We start from the raw sequence: 19,347 nt of genomic DNA on the forward strand, positions 1-19,347 counted from the left end.
CCCCCTTGTTTTCTTTTTTCAGCCACAGCCAATGCTAAAGAAAAGGTGCACTGCACTGAGAGTGTTTGAATTCTCCAAAGAGAATACACAGAATGTAAAGAATGACGTGCAGCTGGGACTGATCTGTTCCCTTGTGACTTCTGTGCACACTACCTCGAGCTTGTGTTTCTTATTAAAGTCTGGCCGCTGGCTGTAATGTTAGCTTAAAACACAATCATCAGCTAGATTTCTCAAACCATAATGCAACTTAAAGTATTTGGCTCAGTGAAAAGAAAATAATCAGCAGCTAAGGGCCTGATCCAACTCCCATTGCACTCAGTGGGAATCTTTCTGTTGGCCTTGGTGGGAGCTGGATTGATTCCTCTGTCTAAAAGAATGTTTTGGCCCTGAAATTACCATTGGTTACTGCACCAAGCAGATTTTTTTTGCCTCATTTCTGCCTTTTCTGTTTATAAAAATACTTGCCTGAGGACCATATAACTCGGTGCTTATTTTGATTTTAAAAGAGGGAGTAGATCCTCAGGAGTTGTAAATCAGTTTAGCTCCAAGAACTGTTCTATTATTTTCCGAGAACCTCTCTACTCTATGGTAGCATGTAATCTATCACTCCCACCAAAAAGAATTGAGCTTTATTATCTTGCTGCAAGTCCCTGAGATGTGGCCTCCATTTGCATAGACATGAATCAACATGATAGATGAGGGATGGGCAAACTACAGCCCGCAAGCTACGTCCGGCCCACCTGACCTTTCAATCCGACCCTCAAACTATCGCTTGGGAGTGGGGTCCAGGGTTTGCCCCGCTCTGCGTATGCCATGACTCCGAGCAGTTCCCAGAAGCAGCGGCATGTCTCCCCTCCCCCTCCTATATATAGGGGCAGCCAGGGGGCTCTGCACGCTGCCCCCGCCCCTAGCTCCCATTGGCCGAGAACCAATTTGTTATATTGACACCCCCCCACCTCCCATGTAGACAGTGGTTTGTTGGTGGGAGAGCTTCTCTCACTGACATAGCTACCGCCTCTTGAGGAGGTGGATTAACTGTGCCAACAGGAGAGTTCTCTCCTGTCGTCTTAGTGCTTCTTTAGTGTTACAGCAGCACAACTGCATCCGTGCAGCTGCCCTGATGCAGCATTTTAAGTGTAGATTTGCCCCAATTTAAGTGCAGAGTTGAGATTAGAACACAGGAATCCTGAGTTTGTCAAAGTACGTATAGTATTAAACTCCAACTCCCAGTTGCTTGATTCAAACACCAGCTCTCTTGGCTACAGCAAATGTACAGCCGTCCTCCTAGGTAAGCAGCTTTTCTTGCGGCCACAGCCTCCTGGGCTGTGATATGGGGTAGGGCGTGCAAAGCAGCAGCCCCTCCCCTTCCCTATTGTTTCTGGATGCACCGCCTTGGTGTTGGCTGCTGGGGCTGCAAGCAAGGGTTGGGCCCTGTCCCCGCTCTGGAGACAGCTGGGGCCCAGTGCTGGAGGAGCAGGCAGCCGGTGAGTTCCCCACCTTCCCAGAGGAGGTTGCGCTCAGGCTTTGGGATTTACCTCTGGGATGGCAGGTTCCAGCCGCAGGGCTTCAGGCTCTGGCTGCACGACAGTGGGCCCCGGGCTCTGGTTGCGCAGCTTTGGGCTCCATCCCCATCCCCCAGTCATGGAGCTTCAGGCTCTGGCCCCCCACTGTCTCCTTCAGTTCTTCCCCCCCCCACTCCCCCCGAGCCGCATCGCCCCTGGCTCCTGCTGCCTATCCCAGCCCCCCCATCCAGGTCTTAATTTGTCCCCAGGCTTGCCAGGACTGAGTAAGTCTGCTGTGAAAACTGATACTAACAAACATACAAGTATCACTTTTCACAGCAGACTTACTAGCTAGCAATCAATAAATTACTATGATTTGGATGTGTAAATATGCATATTTATTTGTTTTTTCTAAAGTTAATTAAGTATTTTAGGACAAAGTGTGAGTGGCCACCAGCAAGAGTTGGTGGCCGCACTCTGAGGCCACCAAAAAATTTGTCCTGAGAACCCGTGTTCTAAAGAGATCTAACTTGTTGTCTTGCAGGGGGGAGAAGAGACATGGGGGGAAGCTTACAGGATATGGTGGCTGGACAGTGTTTATACTAAATGAACCTCCTGGCTTTTTAGCAGGGTTTGCCATTGAAACAATACCTGTGCCAACATGTATGATGAGTTTTACTTGAATTTTCCTAAGATATGTGTATGATTCTGGTTTTCTTAGTCTATGTTGTTTATATGAGTTTGTTTATAGCAGCAACATTTGAATTGCTTTTTTAAAATTTACACTAATGTAGAACTATAGCAAATGAGAAAATAATATTAAAGAACTGTAGCTACCAGAATTTTTAGCTGTCATTTGGTATACCACAGAACAATGCAGTCCATTTTGGGAGTGGAGTATCAAATACCTTGCCAGAATTTGAGTATTTAAAAAAACAAAAGTCACTTAACTCACACAGATATTCTGAAAACTTACAAGTCCAATTGGTCGTAATCAGCCCTGATTTGTATAGTATAATGTTTGAAATATAAAAAATCCTGTTGATCCCTAGACTAAGAGATCATTCTTGATTTTTGTCTGACTGTATGCTTTACCTCTTACTCTGCCTTTAATTTTATTTAGGAGATGGCTGTACGAGCTCTGAAGCAGACAGGCAGCAGAAGCATTGAAGCAGCTTTGGAGTACATTAGTAAGATGGGCTATCTGGATCCTAGAAATGAACAGATAGTACGTGTGATTAAACAGACCTCGCCAGGTAAGCATCATTTCCTTTAAATTATACCCCTCTTTCTTGCAATATGTTTATTTTTTAAAGTGGATGTGTTGCTGGTGAAAAGAGCTGAATTGACAGTAGTGGGCAGGAGTTTTCTGTTCACAGGAACAGCATCACCGGCTTCTCCACTCAGTGCTGCTAGTGCGCCTCAACCCTGTTCTATGTAGTCCACTTTAAGGAGAAAGAGGGCAAGGCCCTGCATGCGCCACAGCAAACTGGACATACTTTCTGTGGCAAGGTCCCTAGATTCAACAAGAGTCTGATCTCGCAGACTGGAAATGCCCAGCAACTTGTGGCCTTCAATTCTATTGAATCCATGAAGGGACCGTTAGATCATCTGCTCAGACCTCCTGTATATCACAGGCCATTAACTTTCACCCAGATGCCCCTGTATTGAGCACAGTAACTTGTTTGACTAAATTATAACTTGTGTTTGGCTAAAGCATATCTTCCAGAAAGGCTTCCAGTCTTAATTTGAAGACATCAAGAGATATAGAATCACCTCTGTCAGTAGTTTATTCCAGTGATTAATCACTCTCACTGTTAAAAATCTACGCCTAATTTACGGAGGTAAAATCACCTCCTACTCCTAGGCCTAGGCCTACTCTACTCAACAGAGTTTTGCCGGCATAGCTATGTTGGCTAGCAGTGTGAAAAAAATCACCCCTGCAGCAGGCACGTAGTTATGTTGGCAAACCCTGGTGGAGCAACACCTGTGCCACCAGAAGAGTGCTTTGGTAGGCATAGCTAATGTCATTCAGGGAGGTAGGGTAGCTATGCCAGCAGAACTCCTGTGGGCTTACACTACATTTCCACTAGCGGGCTCTGCCAGCATAGCTATACCAGCAAAGACTCTGTAGTGTCCACAAGGCTACTCACTCCTGTTTACATTTCCAAGGACTGCATTAGCCCTTTTTGCCACAGCATCGCATTGGGAGCTCATTTTGAGTTGCTTCTCCACTATGATCCCTACATTCTTTTCAGAACCCCTGCTTTCCAGGACACAGTCCCCCGTTTTGCGGGTATGGCCTGCGTTCCTTGTTCCTAGATGTATAACGCTGCAGATGGCTTTATTAAAGTGCATTTTATTTGAATGGGCCCAACTACCGAGAAATCCATTTCCTCTCTGCTGGAGCTGGTTGGGAATTTTTTTGACAAAATATTTTTTTGTTGGAAGATTCCAATTCATTGAAACAAACTTTTTTGCAGGAATGTGCTAGTTTCAACAAAACTTTCATTGGGAGGATTTCTCAGGTCCGGGATGGAATTTCTGGTCAGAGAGAGAGAGACCCACCCACCCCAGAGTAACCAATAGCCCGGTAGAAAATGAATAGCCATCCTCCAAGTCATTGGTTCTCAACCAGGGGTACGTGTAGCCCTGGGGGTACACAGAGGTCTTCCAGGGAGTATATCAACTGAGCTAGATAGTTGTCTAGTTTTATAACAGGCTACATAAAAAGCACTAGCAAAGTCAGTACAAACTAACATTTCATACAGACAAAATGAAAAGTAAGCAATTGTTCAGTAATTGTGTGGCTGTGACACTTTTGTATTTTTATGTTCGATTTTGTAAGCAAGTAGTTTTTAAGTGAGGTGAAATTTGGAGGTACGCAAGACAAATCTGACTCCCGACGGGTACAGGAGTCTGGAAAGATTGAGAACCACTCATTTAAGTAGCTTGACCTATGGGATCGGATAGCATTGTCATGACCAGGATGGGGGAAGAGAAGTGGGATGGGCTTAACAGCAACCTTGGGATGGCCACTCCTCTGGCCAGAGGTGGGTTTTTATATGTTACACGTAACTGGTAACGTTCAAAGGTCTCGTCTGTATTGGAAAACTTGTACCTAACTAATTAATAAAATCAACTTAAAATCAGTTTAGTTACAGTGGCACAACCTCCGAATGTAGATGCACTTAAACTGATTTAGCTTAATGCAGTAACTTCCCTCACTATCTCTCCCCGCTCCAGATCCCAGTAAGGGCACTCTGCTGGTCCAGGGTCTGTGCTGGGGAGGGAGTTAAGACTGGGCAAGTCTAATGAGGCGTGGCTGGGAAGAGGGAAAGCCAGAGGAAGGAAAAGGCCCATGGAGGTTACTTGGAAAAGCTGGGGACAAAGCCATTTCTCCTGTTGGGGGTGACAAAGTGCAGTCCCTGGTAGCCACTATGAGGGAGTGGGGTAAGGAGGAGCTGCTTGTGTGGTGACATATGGCTCTGGGTTCTGCCATGTGTGGCGATGGGCCCTGCTGCCTTTTCTACAAATCCTGCACTTTCAGTGGGACAGTGTAGGGGAGTGAGGGGGAAGTAGGGTACTTGCCGAGATTTCGTAGCCCAGGCCCCCTTCCAGGTGTTTTGTATGGGAGATGATAATCTGGCAAACAGAATGGTAATTGCCAGGGTTCCTCTCTCCTTTTTGGACTTGCGTGTAAGGCATGTGTAGACAGGGCCTTGGATAAGCATTAGAAAGAATTTAAAATAATATTGACAGAATTATTTAATAACCATGTTTTGCCTTATGTATAGGGTGGGTTTTTTTTCTTTCAAATATATTAAAATCCTTATCCCCTGAATGCACATATTCCCTTTGGTAGGTCAGTTCACATTTTTGAAACCCAGTTCTTGCAATCTTTCCTGCCTAAAGGTTCTAGTTATCCAGCTGTTTTTCATTTTCTTTTGCTTTTACTTCCTGATCACATCGTGGTCTCATTTAAACAGAATGCCAGACTATGGAGATTTCAGGATCAAATCACTACTGCAACTATTTAAAGCCCTTTTCTTTTAAGTTCTGTTTAAGCCTTCACTTCATTATCCTCAAAAAAGCCAAACTCAGGTGGCTTGTGATTGGCGTGTGTCTGTTTGACATGCCAGAAAAACATTTTGATTTGTTTGGTATTAGAGTACTTATGCTAGGTTGTGTAGGCCTCCTGCAATTGATTAGATGGCATACAAGCTTTGCTGGAAGCGTTTAGATTCCGGGTGTGAGCGTTTAAACCCTTGCTTCAGAGATTTCCAGTTACGATCTATGGCATGTACGTTTTCAAATCCTTTTCCTTTCTTCATCTGGTTTAACTTTTTTAATATTAAAATTGATAGCACGTTTTTAGCATTCAACTGAGAGCCAAATGGAGCCTATCTGACATCAGCTATGGATGAGACTGAAAGAATCAGTGTTCTCTATGGCCATAGTTAGTGGACACTACAAAATACACTAAGACGTAAACCCTTCCAGATGAAAGATATGCAGCCTCAAATTTTGCCTTGCTAGATAGGAAGATGTGGGCAAAAATCATTTCTGGTGAGTCATGTACCTCCACAGACCCAAACACTTCTCAGTCTGATCTGATTCATTGTCCCAGGTAATGTAAATTACATCTCTGTACCAGCAAGTCCCCATGTACAACTCCAAAGGAGGACAGTAATGTTCACATTGTTGCTTTTCTTCAGGGTTCCTGATGGGGAAGCAGCTTCAGATTGCAGCCAATGCTTCCTGTGTGCCATGCCAGCAGAGATGCTGAGTGGATATATTGCGTTAATGCCTCCGCAAGCCACATCCCCTTCCAAACCAGTGCCAGTCACTCTTCTGGCTGTGCTGCCCCAGCATGATCCCACTTCTACATGGGAGATTTCTGCTTCCACATCCATATGTATCCCTGTGGACCTTCTCCAAGGGATAATTGTTTACTCTTGGGGGAATTCTGTGCCACTGCGCATGTGCAGAATTTTATGTCCCCCGCAGATTTTTTTGCTTCTCTTCAGAGAAATGACTTTCTGACAGGAAAGCCAAAAGAGCGGTCATGCAAACCTCCCCAGCAGTATGTTTTGGGTGCCCAGGGCAGCCAGCAGAGAGGTAAATTACTGTGGGGCAGGGGATGGGACTGGGGAAGACCCAGTTGGTGGCTCCTACCCTGCGCCGGGCTCAGCAGCTAGTTCCAGATGGGCTGGGGAGGACCGGACTTCCTCGTCCCCTGCACAGCATCCAGGGCCATGTCAAACCCACCCCCAGATTTCTCCCTTGGCTGTAAGAAGTTCTGCAAACTCTGCCCTCCCGTCCTGCACCCATTGCTCCTCAGCTCCAGGGGGAGAGATCACTGTACAGGAGGCTGCTCTCCCATCCGCCCAACCCCCATGCATCCAGACCCCCTCATACCCAGACCCTCCCACCCAGAACCCACCCTGACGAGTCCCACTCCCTCTACACCTGGACCAGCCCGATGAGCCACCCACACCTGGATCCCCACCCCACTGAGCCCCAACCAGCTGCACCTGGATCCCCACCCCACTGAGCCCCACTCCTCCAGCATCTGGAACCCCCTGCTGAGCGCCCCCCCCAGACCCCCTGCCGAGCTCTATCCTCCGCACACCAAGACTGCTGAGTCCCAATCACCTTCACCTGGACCCCCTGCAGATTCCCATTACCCACAGAACCCCCCAACAAGCCCCTGTGCATCCAGATCCTCCCTGCACCCACATTAACCCACACCTAAATCCCTCCACACTCAGCCCCTCCACACTTCAATCCTGCCTTGCTGAGCCTGCCTGTCCACACCTGGTGCACCTGTCACAGAGGGGCAGGGCCTATCCCTGCACTGTGTCAGGGTTGAGTGCAGCCTCATCGCTGAGTCTGTGTCCTGGGGTGGAGGGTGGGGAGGCTGCAGAGTGATCTCCCACCTCTGTGCAGCCAGTGGCCTGGGCTCCCAAATGCCATGCCAGAGCCTCCACATTTATTTGACAAATAAAATTTGCAGAATTATTTTTTTGGCGCAGAATGCTCTCAGGAGTAATAACTGGCACTGACATAAGCCACAGTAAATCCTTGATGAATTTGGCCCTGCATTTTATCACCAAAAAAAAAAAAAAAAATAACCAACCCAGCTGCATGCAATAGGAGACTTAATTTTATAAAATAATGAAATGTTGGCCAGTTTTATTAGGTAGTGCACTGTTTTGAGTGTAAGCGCTGTGGGGTAGGGGCTGCTTCTTCATATGTGTTGTATGCATGTCGATGTATATCTATAAACACACATTTGTGTGTGTTGCACTTAGCACAATTTGGACCATGTTGTAATACAGATAAGTAATGTTTGATGTTCTGCTAGCCTGTTAGTATTCTCTTTTCCCATTGGTGCAGCAGCCCTAGACAGCAGCATTTCAAGTTCTCCAGACCTCAGCTCTGCTGCTCCCAGCTCTTTGTGATTCATGACTCTGATACTGTTTCAGCTTTTAAATCCAAGCTGATGATATCATAACTAAAATATTTGAGCTTCTATTTTCATGATTTGGTAAAACTACTGGTGATTCATGTAGTGAAAAGTCCTATAGAATTGCAGTTGATTATTAATAATAATACTTAGTACTTCAAATGATTAGAGAGCTTAATCTAATTTGGTTTGATTTTGGTAACACAGATGCAATATAAAAATATTTGTTTGTGTATAGATGAATGGATTATGTAATATAATTTGTTCAGATGAATTGTTTCCTAACATTCTTTTGTCTTTTTATAAAGGAAAGGGTATTGTGCCAAATAACGTAGCCCGCAGGCCAAGCTTTGAAGGATCAAATGAGTCTTTTCCGTCCTATCATCAGATCAGTAATACAGCCTATGAAGGGACAAGCTTTGGAACAGAAGGTGCAAATATGCTTAGTGACGTTCCCAGGACATACATGGACTATTTACTCTCTGCTTCTCAGTCTGCAGCCATGAATGCTGCAGTACAAAGACCTTCCGGAGTAGCCTCTCACAGCACACCTGGGAGCCATCAACAAAAAACATATTCTGCAAATATGGACTCTCCTGTGATTAATTATCCAGTGACTAATCACAATAGCCAAGCTTTACAGCTGCAGGCCACTCATGGCTCAAACAGCCCACATTACAGCAGGCAGCACATGATGGTGCAGGGGGAACCTATGGGGTATGGTGTTCAGCGAAGTCCATCTTTCCAAAACAAAATGCAGCAGGAGGGAGGATATGCAAATCTTCCAAATAAAGGGACCGTTCAAAATAACTCTGGTCATGCATTTCAGCAGGCACCAGCCAGTCTGTATATACATACTCATCACAAACAAACAAGCCCTTCCCCTCACCAGATGCATGTGATAGCCAGAGGTCCAGCATTTGCTAATGACTTTTCAGACAGCCCACCACAGAATCTAATAGCTCCATCTAGAAATAGCTTGAACATGGACCTGTATGACATGAATAATCCTCAAGTTCAGCAGTGGCAAACGGCAGCACCATCACACCGTGATTCTTTACAAAACCCAGGAATAGAAACATCCCCACGGCAACATGTATCCTTCAGACCAGATGCCTCAGTGCCAAGCAGAACTAACTCCTTTAACAACCACCAGCAGCAGCAAGTGCCGGTATCTATAAGACAGGTTCCTCCAGGAAAACCTGATCCTTCAATTACATCTCCAAATACCATCACAGCAGTCACATCTGCTCATATTCTCCAACCAGTGAAGAGCATGAGAGTGATGAGACCTGAGCCTCAAACAGCTGTGGGGCCTTCCCACCCTGGCTGGCTACCTGCACAAGCCCCACCTGTGGACAGCCTAGAGATCATTGAACAGCACCCACTTCCTGTTGGAGGAGCTAATGCCTACCAACTAGATGTTGATTACAGTAATCAAGAGCCCAGGTGTCCTCCACCACCATATCCTAAGCATCTGTTACTTCCTGGTAGCTCTGAGCAATTTGATATAAACTGTTTGTGCATGGGTGTAGAACAGACCCTCCGGGGAGTCCCCAATTCAACGTGCAATAAAGCTGAGGAAAATAGTGAAAGAAATGACAAAAGCAGCAAAAATGCTAAAGTTGAAAAAACAAGCAAGGATAAAAAGCAGATCCAGACATCTCCTGTGCCAGTGCGAAAAAATGGTAAAGATGAGGAAAAAAGAGAATCCCGAATTAAGAGTTACTCACCATTTGCCTTCAAGTTCTACATGGAACAACATGTGGAGAATGTCCTAAAGACCTACCAGCAAAAAATCAACAGAAGGTTACAGCTGGAGCAAGAAATGGCCAAAGTAATTCTTTTTCTTTTATTTTAATACAAACGAATCATGATCAGATTGGTATAGGAGTAACATTAATCAACTGAAAAGAATAAAGTAAAACCAAGGTGTCTAAAGTTAGGATCCCATGGGAGCTACAGGTGCCCAGCACCTCTTAAGTCCAGGCCACTTTTATTTAGGAGCCTATTTTAGGAACCGATGGGGGTGTGTGTGTATGTGTGTGTGTGTATAATATATATATAAAAAACGAAGTGTTCCTCCCCTCCCTACACAAACGTGCATACACACACTCTCCTTGCATTAAGGAACAGATGAACTGCTCACTTAAACTTTTAAAAAATAAATCACTTTCAGGAAGAAATCAAGCATGAAATATTTCTGCCAAGTGGAACTTTTGAAAATTTCAGCAACTGAAAACTGGAGATGAGACTAGAAACTGATACACACCCCAAGCTATGGTCTGATATGTCTAGTATCTTTTTATATTTAGTTTTAAAAATTCTAAGTGTGGCCTTTTTTAATAGATTACAAGACTGGGGCATTATTAATTAAGTGCTCAGCTTCCATTGAAGTCAATTGCATCAGGTGCTAATATTGAACTGGGAAATCGCAACATTGCAGCCAGGAGTTAAACAAACAATACCTCTAAAATCTCTGTGAAAGATTAGAATTTGAGTGACTACATTAATGGTGTAGGATTCTCATTGCAAACTGCAATTTATGTTGCATTGTTTGGGTTTTAGTGTACAGTGTCCTGCCACGGATCTGTTGAGAAAATGGCCCCTAAGGAACCAGGTTGCATTAGTTTCTCTTTTTTTCAATCTCTCATGTCTCTCCTCACTTTGTTATTGAAAGGGAGTTTGCACCAAAACAAAAACCAAACACACCACCAGCCAACCCGACTTCACCAACTGCCCATTAATACAGTGATGTACTGTGACATTCTCCATCCTGAATATCAAAAGTTTTCCCCCTAGATTGAACCACCAGCAGTGCGCAGACTCCCAGGAATCTCTAAAACTGCAAGAATCATTTCACATGAAAATAGTAGATGCTGCCTTTGTATTTCACATATGTATGTACCTCTGCTCACTTTTAAAAATGTTATTACTAGGGTTTTTTTGGCTTGAATCTGGCAATTCATCCTACCTGTCCTGCAGGTTTCCCTTAATTTCCCCTTCTCTTCTTTTTATTTATTTGTAGATTTCACTTTTATATAGACTCCACATCAAAGCTTTGTGAGCCTTTGACATATGTTTTAAAAGCACCAGGGCACGCAAGATGCAAAATAAATATCAACCAAAGCGGCAGCAACACCCTTTCCTCCCACTCTATGGCACACTTGACCTCCAGTCCTCTGAACACTACAGCTTAGCGCCCCCACATTGCACTTTCCCATCAGACAGAAATCCCACTCTCAGTTGGCTCAGCCTTCAGCCAATGCCTGATTAAACAGATGGGTTTTGCAGAGTGCCCAGAAAGCCAATGAATTCTGGACCTTGGGGGCAGAGCATTCCAAAAGAAAGGGACCTTTATAGAGAATGCTGTGCCAGCAGCTCTCTCCCTTATATAACAAAGGGGATCAGCAGAGTCCCTTGAGCTTGATTCATCTGTGGCAACGTGGCATAGGGAGAAAGGTAGTCTCTTCAGCAGGCAGGTCCCAGCCCATTTAGAGTCCTAGGTTGGAATCAACACCTTAAACTCCCCCCAGAAACTAACAGAAATCCATTGCAGATAACATATGCTACCACCAAGAAGCACCACTTAATAAATGGACTGCTGCATCTTGCACCAGCTTAAGTTTCTGGATAGATTTAAGGTGTAATTCCATGTACAGTAGTAATACAGTCTCACGATGACAAAGGCTTGGATCACAGTAGCAAGGTCCATGCCTGAAAGGAACAATCACAATTTCCTGGTCAGACTTGTCTTGTTAAAATAAACTCCTCCTGTCAATCGCTCTGGAGACACTGGATTCAGTGCAGTGATCAAAGATTTACGGAAAATTGAGGTGATAGACCAGGATGCAGTGAAATTGCAAGAGTTTCAAAAATATATCTACAGACAGAGCGCAAACAAATTCATGTGTGTCTCTTCGAGCTCATGGTTAATTTCTCCTAACCACATGCTTTCAAAATGCTAGTTTGATTAGTCTCTGGCTGTGAATGTAATTATACTGGCTGTTCTGATTTGTTTTTCTTATAAAGGCTGGCCTTTGTGAAGCAGAGCAGGAGCAAATGAGGAAAATTCTCTACCAAAAGGAGTCCAACTACAACAGACTGAAGAGGGCCAAAATGGATAAATCTATGTTTGTAAAAATCAAGACCCTAGGTATTGGTGCTTTTGGGGAAGTGTGCCTTGCCTGCAAAGTGGATACCCATGCCCTCTATGCCATGAAAACCCTGAGAAAGAAGGATGTACTAAATCGTAACCAGGTGGCTCACGTCAAAGCAGAAAGGGATATACTTGCTGAGGCAGACAATGAATGGGTGGTAAAACTCTATTACTCTTTTCAAGATAAAGAAAATTTGTACTTTGTGATGGACTACATCCCTGGTGGGGACATGATGAGTCTGCTGATACGGATGGAGGTCTTTCCAGAACATCTAGCTCGTTTTTATATTGCAGAGCTCACTTTGGCCATAGAGAGTGTACACAAAATGGGATTTATCCATAGAGATATCAAGCCTGACAACATTTTGATAGACCTTGATGGGCATATCAAACTGACTGATTTTGGGCTCTGTACTGGATTCAGATGGACTCACAATTCAAAGTACTATCAGAAAGGTAGCGTTCTTATGTGTACTATTTGTGATGCGTGTTGTATTATTTCACCTTGAAATAAATAGTGGTCTCTCTGCAAATGTGCTAGCTTAGAGTATACTGAACATTTTATACATGATAAAGGTGAAGAGGCCTAAGCCAGTGGCTTGGTGTCTCTCAGGCTAAATTTGCTGTATTTAAGGATATGTCTACTCAGCAAAAAAACAACAAACCAGTCCCATGGCAGCAAGTTTATGAACCCTGATGTTCAGGCTCGGGCTCACACTACGGTGCTAAAAATAGCCATGTAGTCCTTCAGGCTCAGACTCTGGAGCCTGGGGAGTGGGTGGGCTTCACAGTCTAAGCTCCAGCCCAAGCCTGCGTGTCTAAACTACTGTTTTTAGTGCCGCAGCGCAAGCCCTGCAAGCTCAAATCTGTAGATCAGGATTCTGAGACTTGCTGCCACAGTTATTTTGTTTTGCCGTGAGAAGACATACCCTTGGTGGTTCAGTCCTTTGCTTTCAACTACTGCTAGTTTAAGTCCCCATCAGTAGCTTAAACTGCTGCGATAGCAATAAACATCCAGTTCTCGCAGGCTTCAGGGGGGGATCCCTACTGGTGGCAAAAGGAACTAATCATAAATTAAATTCATTTGATGTATTCCTGGCCCCAGTGATCATATTCATGCCATTGTTCAGGCACTGTTCATTCCTGACCAGTAGCCATAGGGCCATCTGTACAGATATCCCAAACTTATTACACCCCTCTGGTCTTTACTTGGAGATGTGTTTCTGAAAGGTTTAGTAAGGGACTGAGAAATGGGGCTCATTATGGAAAATTAGCCAAAAATGGAGAATTTTCAGATTAAACCTATTCTTCTTTGCTCGTGAGAGAGGGGAAAATACTGGATGGCCCAACGAGCCATTTAGTAATCTGTTTTTCTCGCTAGTTGACAATTGTTTTATAAATAGTTCTATTAAAATAAACATTTTCTTTATTTCCTCCTTTTTCTGTTTGAAAGGGAGCCATAGCAGACAAGACAGCATGGAGCCCAGTGATCTTTGGGATGATGTGTCCAACTGTAGATGTGGCGATAGGTTGAAAACCTTGGAGCAAAGAGCCAAAAAGCAGCATCAGAGATGTTTAGCCCACTCATTAGTTGGGACCCCCAATTACATAGCTCCTGAAGTACTGCTTCGCAAAGGTAGATGAGCTCTATTTTGTTTTCTTTCTGTTAAATGAATGCTGATTTTTTTTTTTTTTTTTTAAGTAAATATAATTTTGGAGACTGGTGTCAGTTTGACAGCCTGGATGTTAAGTCAACTGTTTGCCCAGTGCAAATTTCTTCATGCACCATACCAATGTGCCTCAGTACTATTCACCTTGAGGGTTGAGATGGCACTTCTGCCTCCATGGCCATTCAGTTCTTGGCTTTTCTGCTGAGGCAGCTAATAAAGGTGTCAGCAATGATATTGTTTTACTGTGAGACAGATAACCAAGCTGGGCACTAGGAATGGGACTGAAAGCACTAGCTAATTCACGTAGGGCAATGAGCAGCCAATGGAGGTTATCTACTGACTAATTCAGACTGTGGCATGGAAATTATAATGTCCTGGGGATATCTCTTCCTGGCCAGGATTTTGGGCAGCCAAAGAAGAAGAACCTTTAATGTTTTACACTGAACATCAGGTCAGGGCTTGGGGACTTTAGCTAATGCTTTGTGGATGCCCATGCAGTGCTGACATGAGCTCTAAATTGTATAGTTATGAACTGAGATTTTCAAGTTCACTGGAGGCCTGATCGTTTGTCCACTGGAGTCCATGGGCGCCTTTCCATTAGCTTCAATAGACTTTACATCACGCACTAGAGGATTTAGCCACACAAACTTCCAATAAAATCAATGACTAACTCCTCTAGTTGGCTTTAAAATCTCAAACTTGTACCTTACTGTGTAGTCTCAGGAAATGACTGGTTTAAATTGCTCCTGTTTGCATGGAATCCAGTAAAAGATTGTGTCCTTTCACCTATCCCCTGAGCCCTGCTGTGTGTGTCCCTGAGCTGTATTTTAAAATTCAGCATCACTTCTATATAATCTTGGTAGTAGATCAGTCATCAAGTGTTTTATTTTCCTCTGAGGAACAGTATGTGCTCCATGGCAGAATAGGGCCAGAACGATGCATGACAAAGTCCTTGCTCTGTCTAGTTATGTGCTCCCTGTCAGCTGTCAGTCACCAGTGTCATGCTTAAAAATATGGAGCATGATCTCTAGCTGCCAGGATTAGGATTTCTCCGCTTTCAGGAGTAGAATTTGGGTCAGCCAGCAGAAGGCACACAGGAATATGGATTTTGAGTAACTTAATTTTAGGTCACAAATCACACTACTGAGAATGAAAAGGTGTGAGAGAAGATAAAAACGTAGGCTGTTTTTTTCAATATTATTTAAATTGGAAGAGGAAACAACGTCTGTACTCAAATTCTTATTGGTCGCGGGACACTGTCTTTTGCCTGCTTTTCAGGATACACTCAGCTCTGTGACTGGTGGAGCGTTGGGGTGATTCTCTTTGAGATGTTAGTGGGGCAGCCTCCCTTTCTGGCCTCCACTCCCACAGAAACCCAACTAAAGGTAGGTTAAAGCAGAATTCCAAATAGATCTTATTTTTATTTATCTGCTCATCTGTATCTGAGCACATCAGATGTTCATGTATCCTTGTCCTATTGCTATGGGATAGGGAAGTGTTATCCCCATTGTACAGAGAGGGCAAAGACCGATTAAAGGCCTGACTTTCAAAGATGTTGAGCAATCACAAAGCTCCTCCAAGTCAATGGCAGCTTAAAAAAAAAAAATCAGGCCGTAACTGACACGTGGAGCTGGGAATGAAACCCCTGTATACCACTCCAGTGCCTTAACCACAAGTTCATCCTTCCAGCCTCCCAGAGGCTGAATATCCCATTTTAGCAACTCCTTTCTAAAATGCTTAAATTTTCCCTGCTTTAAAATGGGGTGGGGGAAGGAGGAGGATTCCTCTCTCTTGATGGGACAGGTCCTAATTCAAATATTTACTTTCCTTGACATTGTGCCTGCACAACTCTTGGGTGAATGCTGTCTGGATTTTTATTCAGCAACCTGGTAATCTGTATGGGAACATTGTTTTCAAGTACTACACCTAAAGAGAAGCACCTTCTCTTAAATTGTTCACCATGGATTTTGCTATTGAAAATCATATGTTAATTATAACGTCACAGTTTGCAATTTCAATATTCCAAAGTTGAGCAGTGGTTGCAATTCTTTTTATTAGAAGGGGGTATCTCTCCCTCCGTCTCTTTAAAGGCAAATTGCAAAATTAAATGAATATTGAATTTAGCCTAGAAATGTCTGTGCTGCGTATCCATTCAAACTTGGCTGTGGGGGCATTTAGCTAGGAATAAATTCGAACTGACACTGTTTAAATTTCTTTTTTCTCCTGTCTGTAATGCAGTGGTATTTCCTTGTTCACTAAATACATCCCAGAAGACACAGTTCTATGACTGCAGTGATACCATAGATTGCACGTGTTGTTTCTGGCTCACTGAAATATTCCCAGAATACAATCTCACAGAGTGGGAAGAGGGGCAGAACAGGAATAACCATTTTTAAAAACAAGTTAAATTTACACTTTCTCCTCTTTTTCTGCTTAGAATGCCCTCTAAATCTGGCCTGTGAGAAGTATTCAGCATATACATTTCAGAGCTAAAATCTGTTTTCCTTTTAGCTTTGCAGCTGTTCTCTAATATTTGTATAGGAAACGGGATCAAATCTTTATTGTTGTTTTCATGTCCATCCCTCACAATTTTTCCTGTACTGCTCTCACTGAGCAGCATGTTTGCAAAGTCATCAGACCGCTGGATTCTTGCCTTTCAAAAGTAAAAATTGTGGGTGTGAGGTGACCTTTAGCTCAATCAGCATTAACAAATGAAGAGCCTTTGTTCAAAAGATTAAAAGATGATGTTGAATATCTTTCTCCTCTTCAGGTGATAAACTGGGAGAACACACTGCACATTCCCTTGCAGATCAAGCTAAGCCCTGAGGCAAGTGATCTGATCACAAAACTCTGCTGTGCTGCTGAGGAGAGACTTGGAAGAAGTGGAGCAGATGATATTAAGGCCCATCCTTTCTTTAACTCAATAGACTTCTCCACTGATATCCGCAGACAGACAGCTCCCTATGTTCCAAAGATCAGCCATCCAATGGACACCTCAAATTTTGACCCGGTTGAAGAAGAAAGTCCTTGGAATGACACTAGTGGGGACAGTACGAGGACATGGGACCCACTAGCCTCTTCAAACAGTAAACACACAGAGCATGCCTTTTATGAGTTTACTTTCCGAAGGTTTTTTGATGACAATGGATATCCATTTAGATACCCAAAGCCTTCTGGAATTGAATCTAGCCAGTCTGAGAAGTCTGATGCAGAAAACAAAGATGTGGTGGATCAGACTGGAGCCTGTCAACCTGTATATGTGTAAATTATTGTACTGAGTACTCCAGATAATCTTATTTACAAGTAGAAGAGGGCCTTTAGCTGACCATTTAGGACCTGATCTTGCAGTTCTTATTCAGGCGTAGCTCCAGTTGAGGCCATTGTGAGTTGGGGAGTCAAAAGATTGCAGGACCAGGTCCTAAATGAGCATTCTAAGTTCAGGTCAGTTTCATTGTAAATAGCTATGTTGATAATTACACTTGAATTCCTGGTCTTTACCAAAATCTGCAAGGCCAGCAGCCTTGCCAGGCCTATTTTTGTTTGAAGTCAACATCCCCTACTCCCATCAGCATTTACAGACTTACACAATGTTATTTTTTAAATGAGTAAAGAGCACTTATTTTGTTTATAGCAGTTTTTTTTTCCTACTAAATTATAGGGATTAACTTTGACAAATCATGCTGCTGTTCTTCTTTTCTATGTTTTTTATTTTATCCATGGCACTTATTATTTCACATTTAGGAAAAATGCATAAAGCTGAAGAACATGTGATGAAAGGTCTCTGTGCAATAATGTTAAAAAACTAAAAGAAAAACTGCTCTCTAATTTTCTAAATTTACAGATGCCATTTTATTCACACCGTGATTTTTGTTTAATTTGTATTTTCCACATTTCAAAGTTGTGACATAATCTTAAAGCTGCTTTATTTTTTTCCGCTTGTTGGGGTGTAATAGAAAGTGTGAGTAAGTGACAATTTGGGTGTGATTTCAGTGTCTGGTGTGTGAAGAATGTTGCATGAGCAGTGTTTTTCTATATGAAATGGCCGTTTCTTGCCATTCACAGGCAGGTCCTGTGAATCCATTTTTACTGAGGGTCTAAAATTAGACCATTTTAAACCTGTGTTGATAATGTATTGTGTGGATGATTTTCTCTTTTATGATTGTATCCAATATTAATTTTGGACAAATTGCAAAGTTATAACTGATTAGTGATTTTTGTGGTCTTGATGTAAGAGGTCAATTTTAGTAAACATGTATCATCTGCACACACATCTCCCTAAGAAGAGTAAATTGCAAACCATTATTTACAGTTTCCTTGTGGCAACAGTCTAAATCTAGCTCATTCATGTAGCACACAAAGCACAGTGATCAGTAGTTAAAACTTCACCATTTAACACTCACTATCCGTAACACATAGTATCCAGTCTACATTTTCAAATCTTAATGCCTAAAGCTAGGTGCCTAAATCCATATTTAGGGTTCTAAATAAAAATGGACTCACTTTATAGAAGGTGCTGGGCACCTACAACTCACATTGACATCAGTGGGATTTGGCGGTGCTCAGCACTTCTAAAAAATCAGGCCACTTATATTTTTGTTGTCTAACTAAGGATTTGGGAATCTAACTTTAGGCACTAAGGTTTGAAAAAGTTAGCATTGTTAGAAAGCTATTCTGTCCTGTTGTCTCTTCAATGGAAATATTGCTGTGATGGAACACAACAGTCCCTCATTCCTATCAAATGATAGGCACTTTGAAATATGAAATCTTAACTTTGTTAAAATATGTATTTTTCTTCTATATATAGATGTGAGAATTATTCAAAGTGATATTGGAATACTAAAGATAATTAAGCCATACATATTTACTTTTATTATATATAACTAAATAGATAAACAAAAAAAAATCTTAATTCAGATTAGTGTAATAGTCCTATTTAAGTGATTGACATAATAACATTGAGGACAACACTCCTTCAGTGTGTCTTTGCTTTATTATTATTATTATTTTATTTTAAATCTGGAGCTTCAGAATTTTTCCATATATTACTCCACATATTATTCCTTAATGTTTTTAGCATATCCTATCCTATCCATTGTTTAGATATCTAAGCAACAACACATATAAATTAATCAGTTTGGACGAAACAAAAATGATTGTGTATTTGTTTACATTTGTATGAAAGGAGTGCTATGAGGTATGCAGTGCTTGTGTTGTGACAGTCCATGTAAGATTCAGTATTACTGCTTTTTTGTTTGTTTGTTATTTACATCTATCTGACATTCTTTCATGTGGTAGGTTCTTTCTCAGGAACTCAATTTAACTGTTATTTATTGATATATCATTGCCTTTGAAAGCTTCTACTGGCACAATTTATTATTAAAAAAATTGAATCAAAATCTAAACTGCATTGTGTGTTCTTGAAATGATCATTTCTGTGTGTTTGTGCTGTGAGGGCTAGTTTGTAGTGTTAGTGATGGAGTTGAGGCATAAAATTTAGATCCAAATCTCAGCTTTCTTCAAACTTGGATCCAACATTTGGTTTAG

The 19,347-nt window shown here is 42.5% G+C and overlaps 1 protein-coding gene across 3 annotated transcripts in view; it reads left to right on the forward strand.

The window, feature by feature from the left end:
* Positions 1-18,835, forward strand: part of LATS2 (large tumor suppressor kinase 2) — a 120,764-nt gene extending 101,929 nt beyond the window's left edge. For all 3 annotated transcript variants that reach the window (XM_034758772.1, XM_034758771.1, XM_034758773.1), the window contains exons 3-8: positions 2,626-2,758; positions 8,283-9,811; positions 12,007-12,589; positions 13,587-13,769; positions 15,082-15,188; positions 16,574-18,835. In XM_034758772.1, the coding sequence (XP_034614663.1) occupies positions 2,626-2,758; positions 8,283-9,811; positions 12,007-12,589; positions 13,587-13,769; positions 15,082-15,188; positions 16,574-17,068 (3,030 nt within the window). In that variant the 3' untranslated portion in view covers positions 17,069-18,835. The remainder of the gene's footprint in view (positions 1-2,625; positions 2,759-8,282; positions 9,812-12,006; positions 12,590-13,586; positions 13,770-15,081; positions 15,189-16,573) is intronic.
* Positions 18,836-19,347: the final 512 nt, after the last annotated feature.

This window comes from Trachemys scripta, chromosome 1, assembly GCF_013100865.1.
Source record: "Trachemys scripta elegans isolate TJP31775 chromosome 1, CAS_Tse_1.0, whole genome shotgun sequence".
NCBI lineage: Eukaryota > Metazoa > Chordata > Testudines > Emydidae > Trachemys > Trachemys scripta.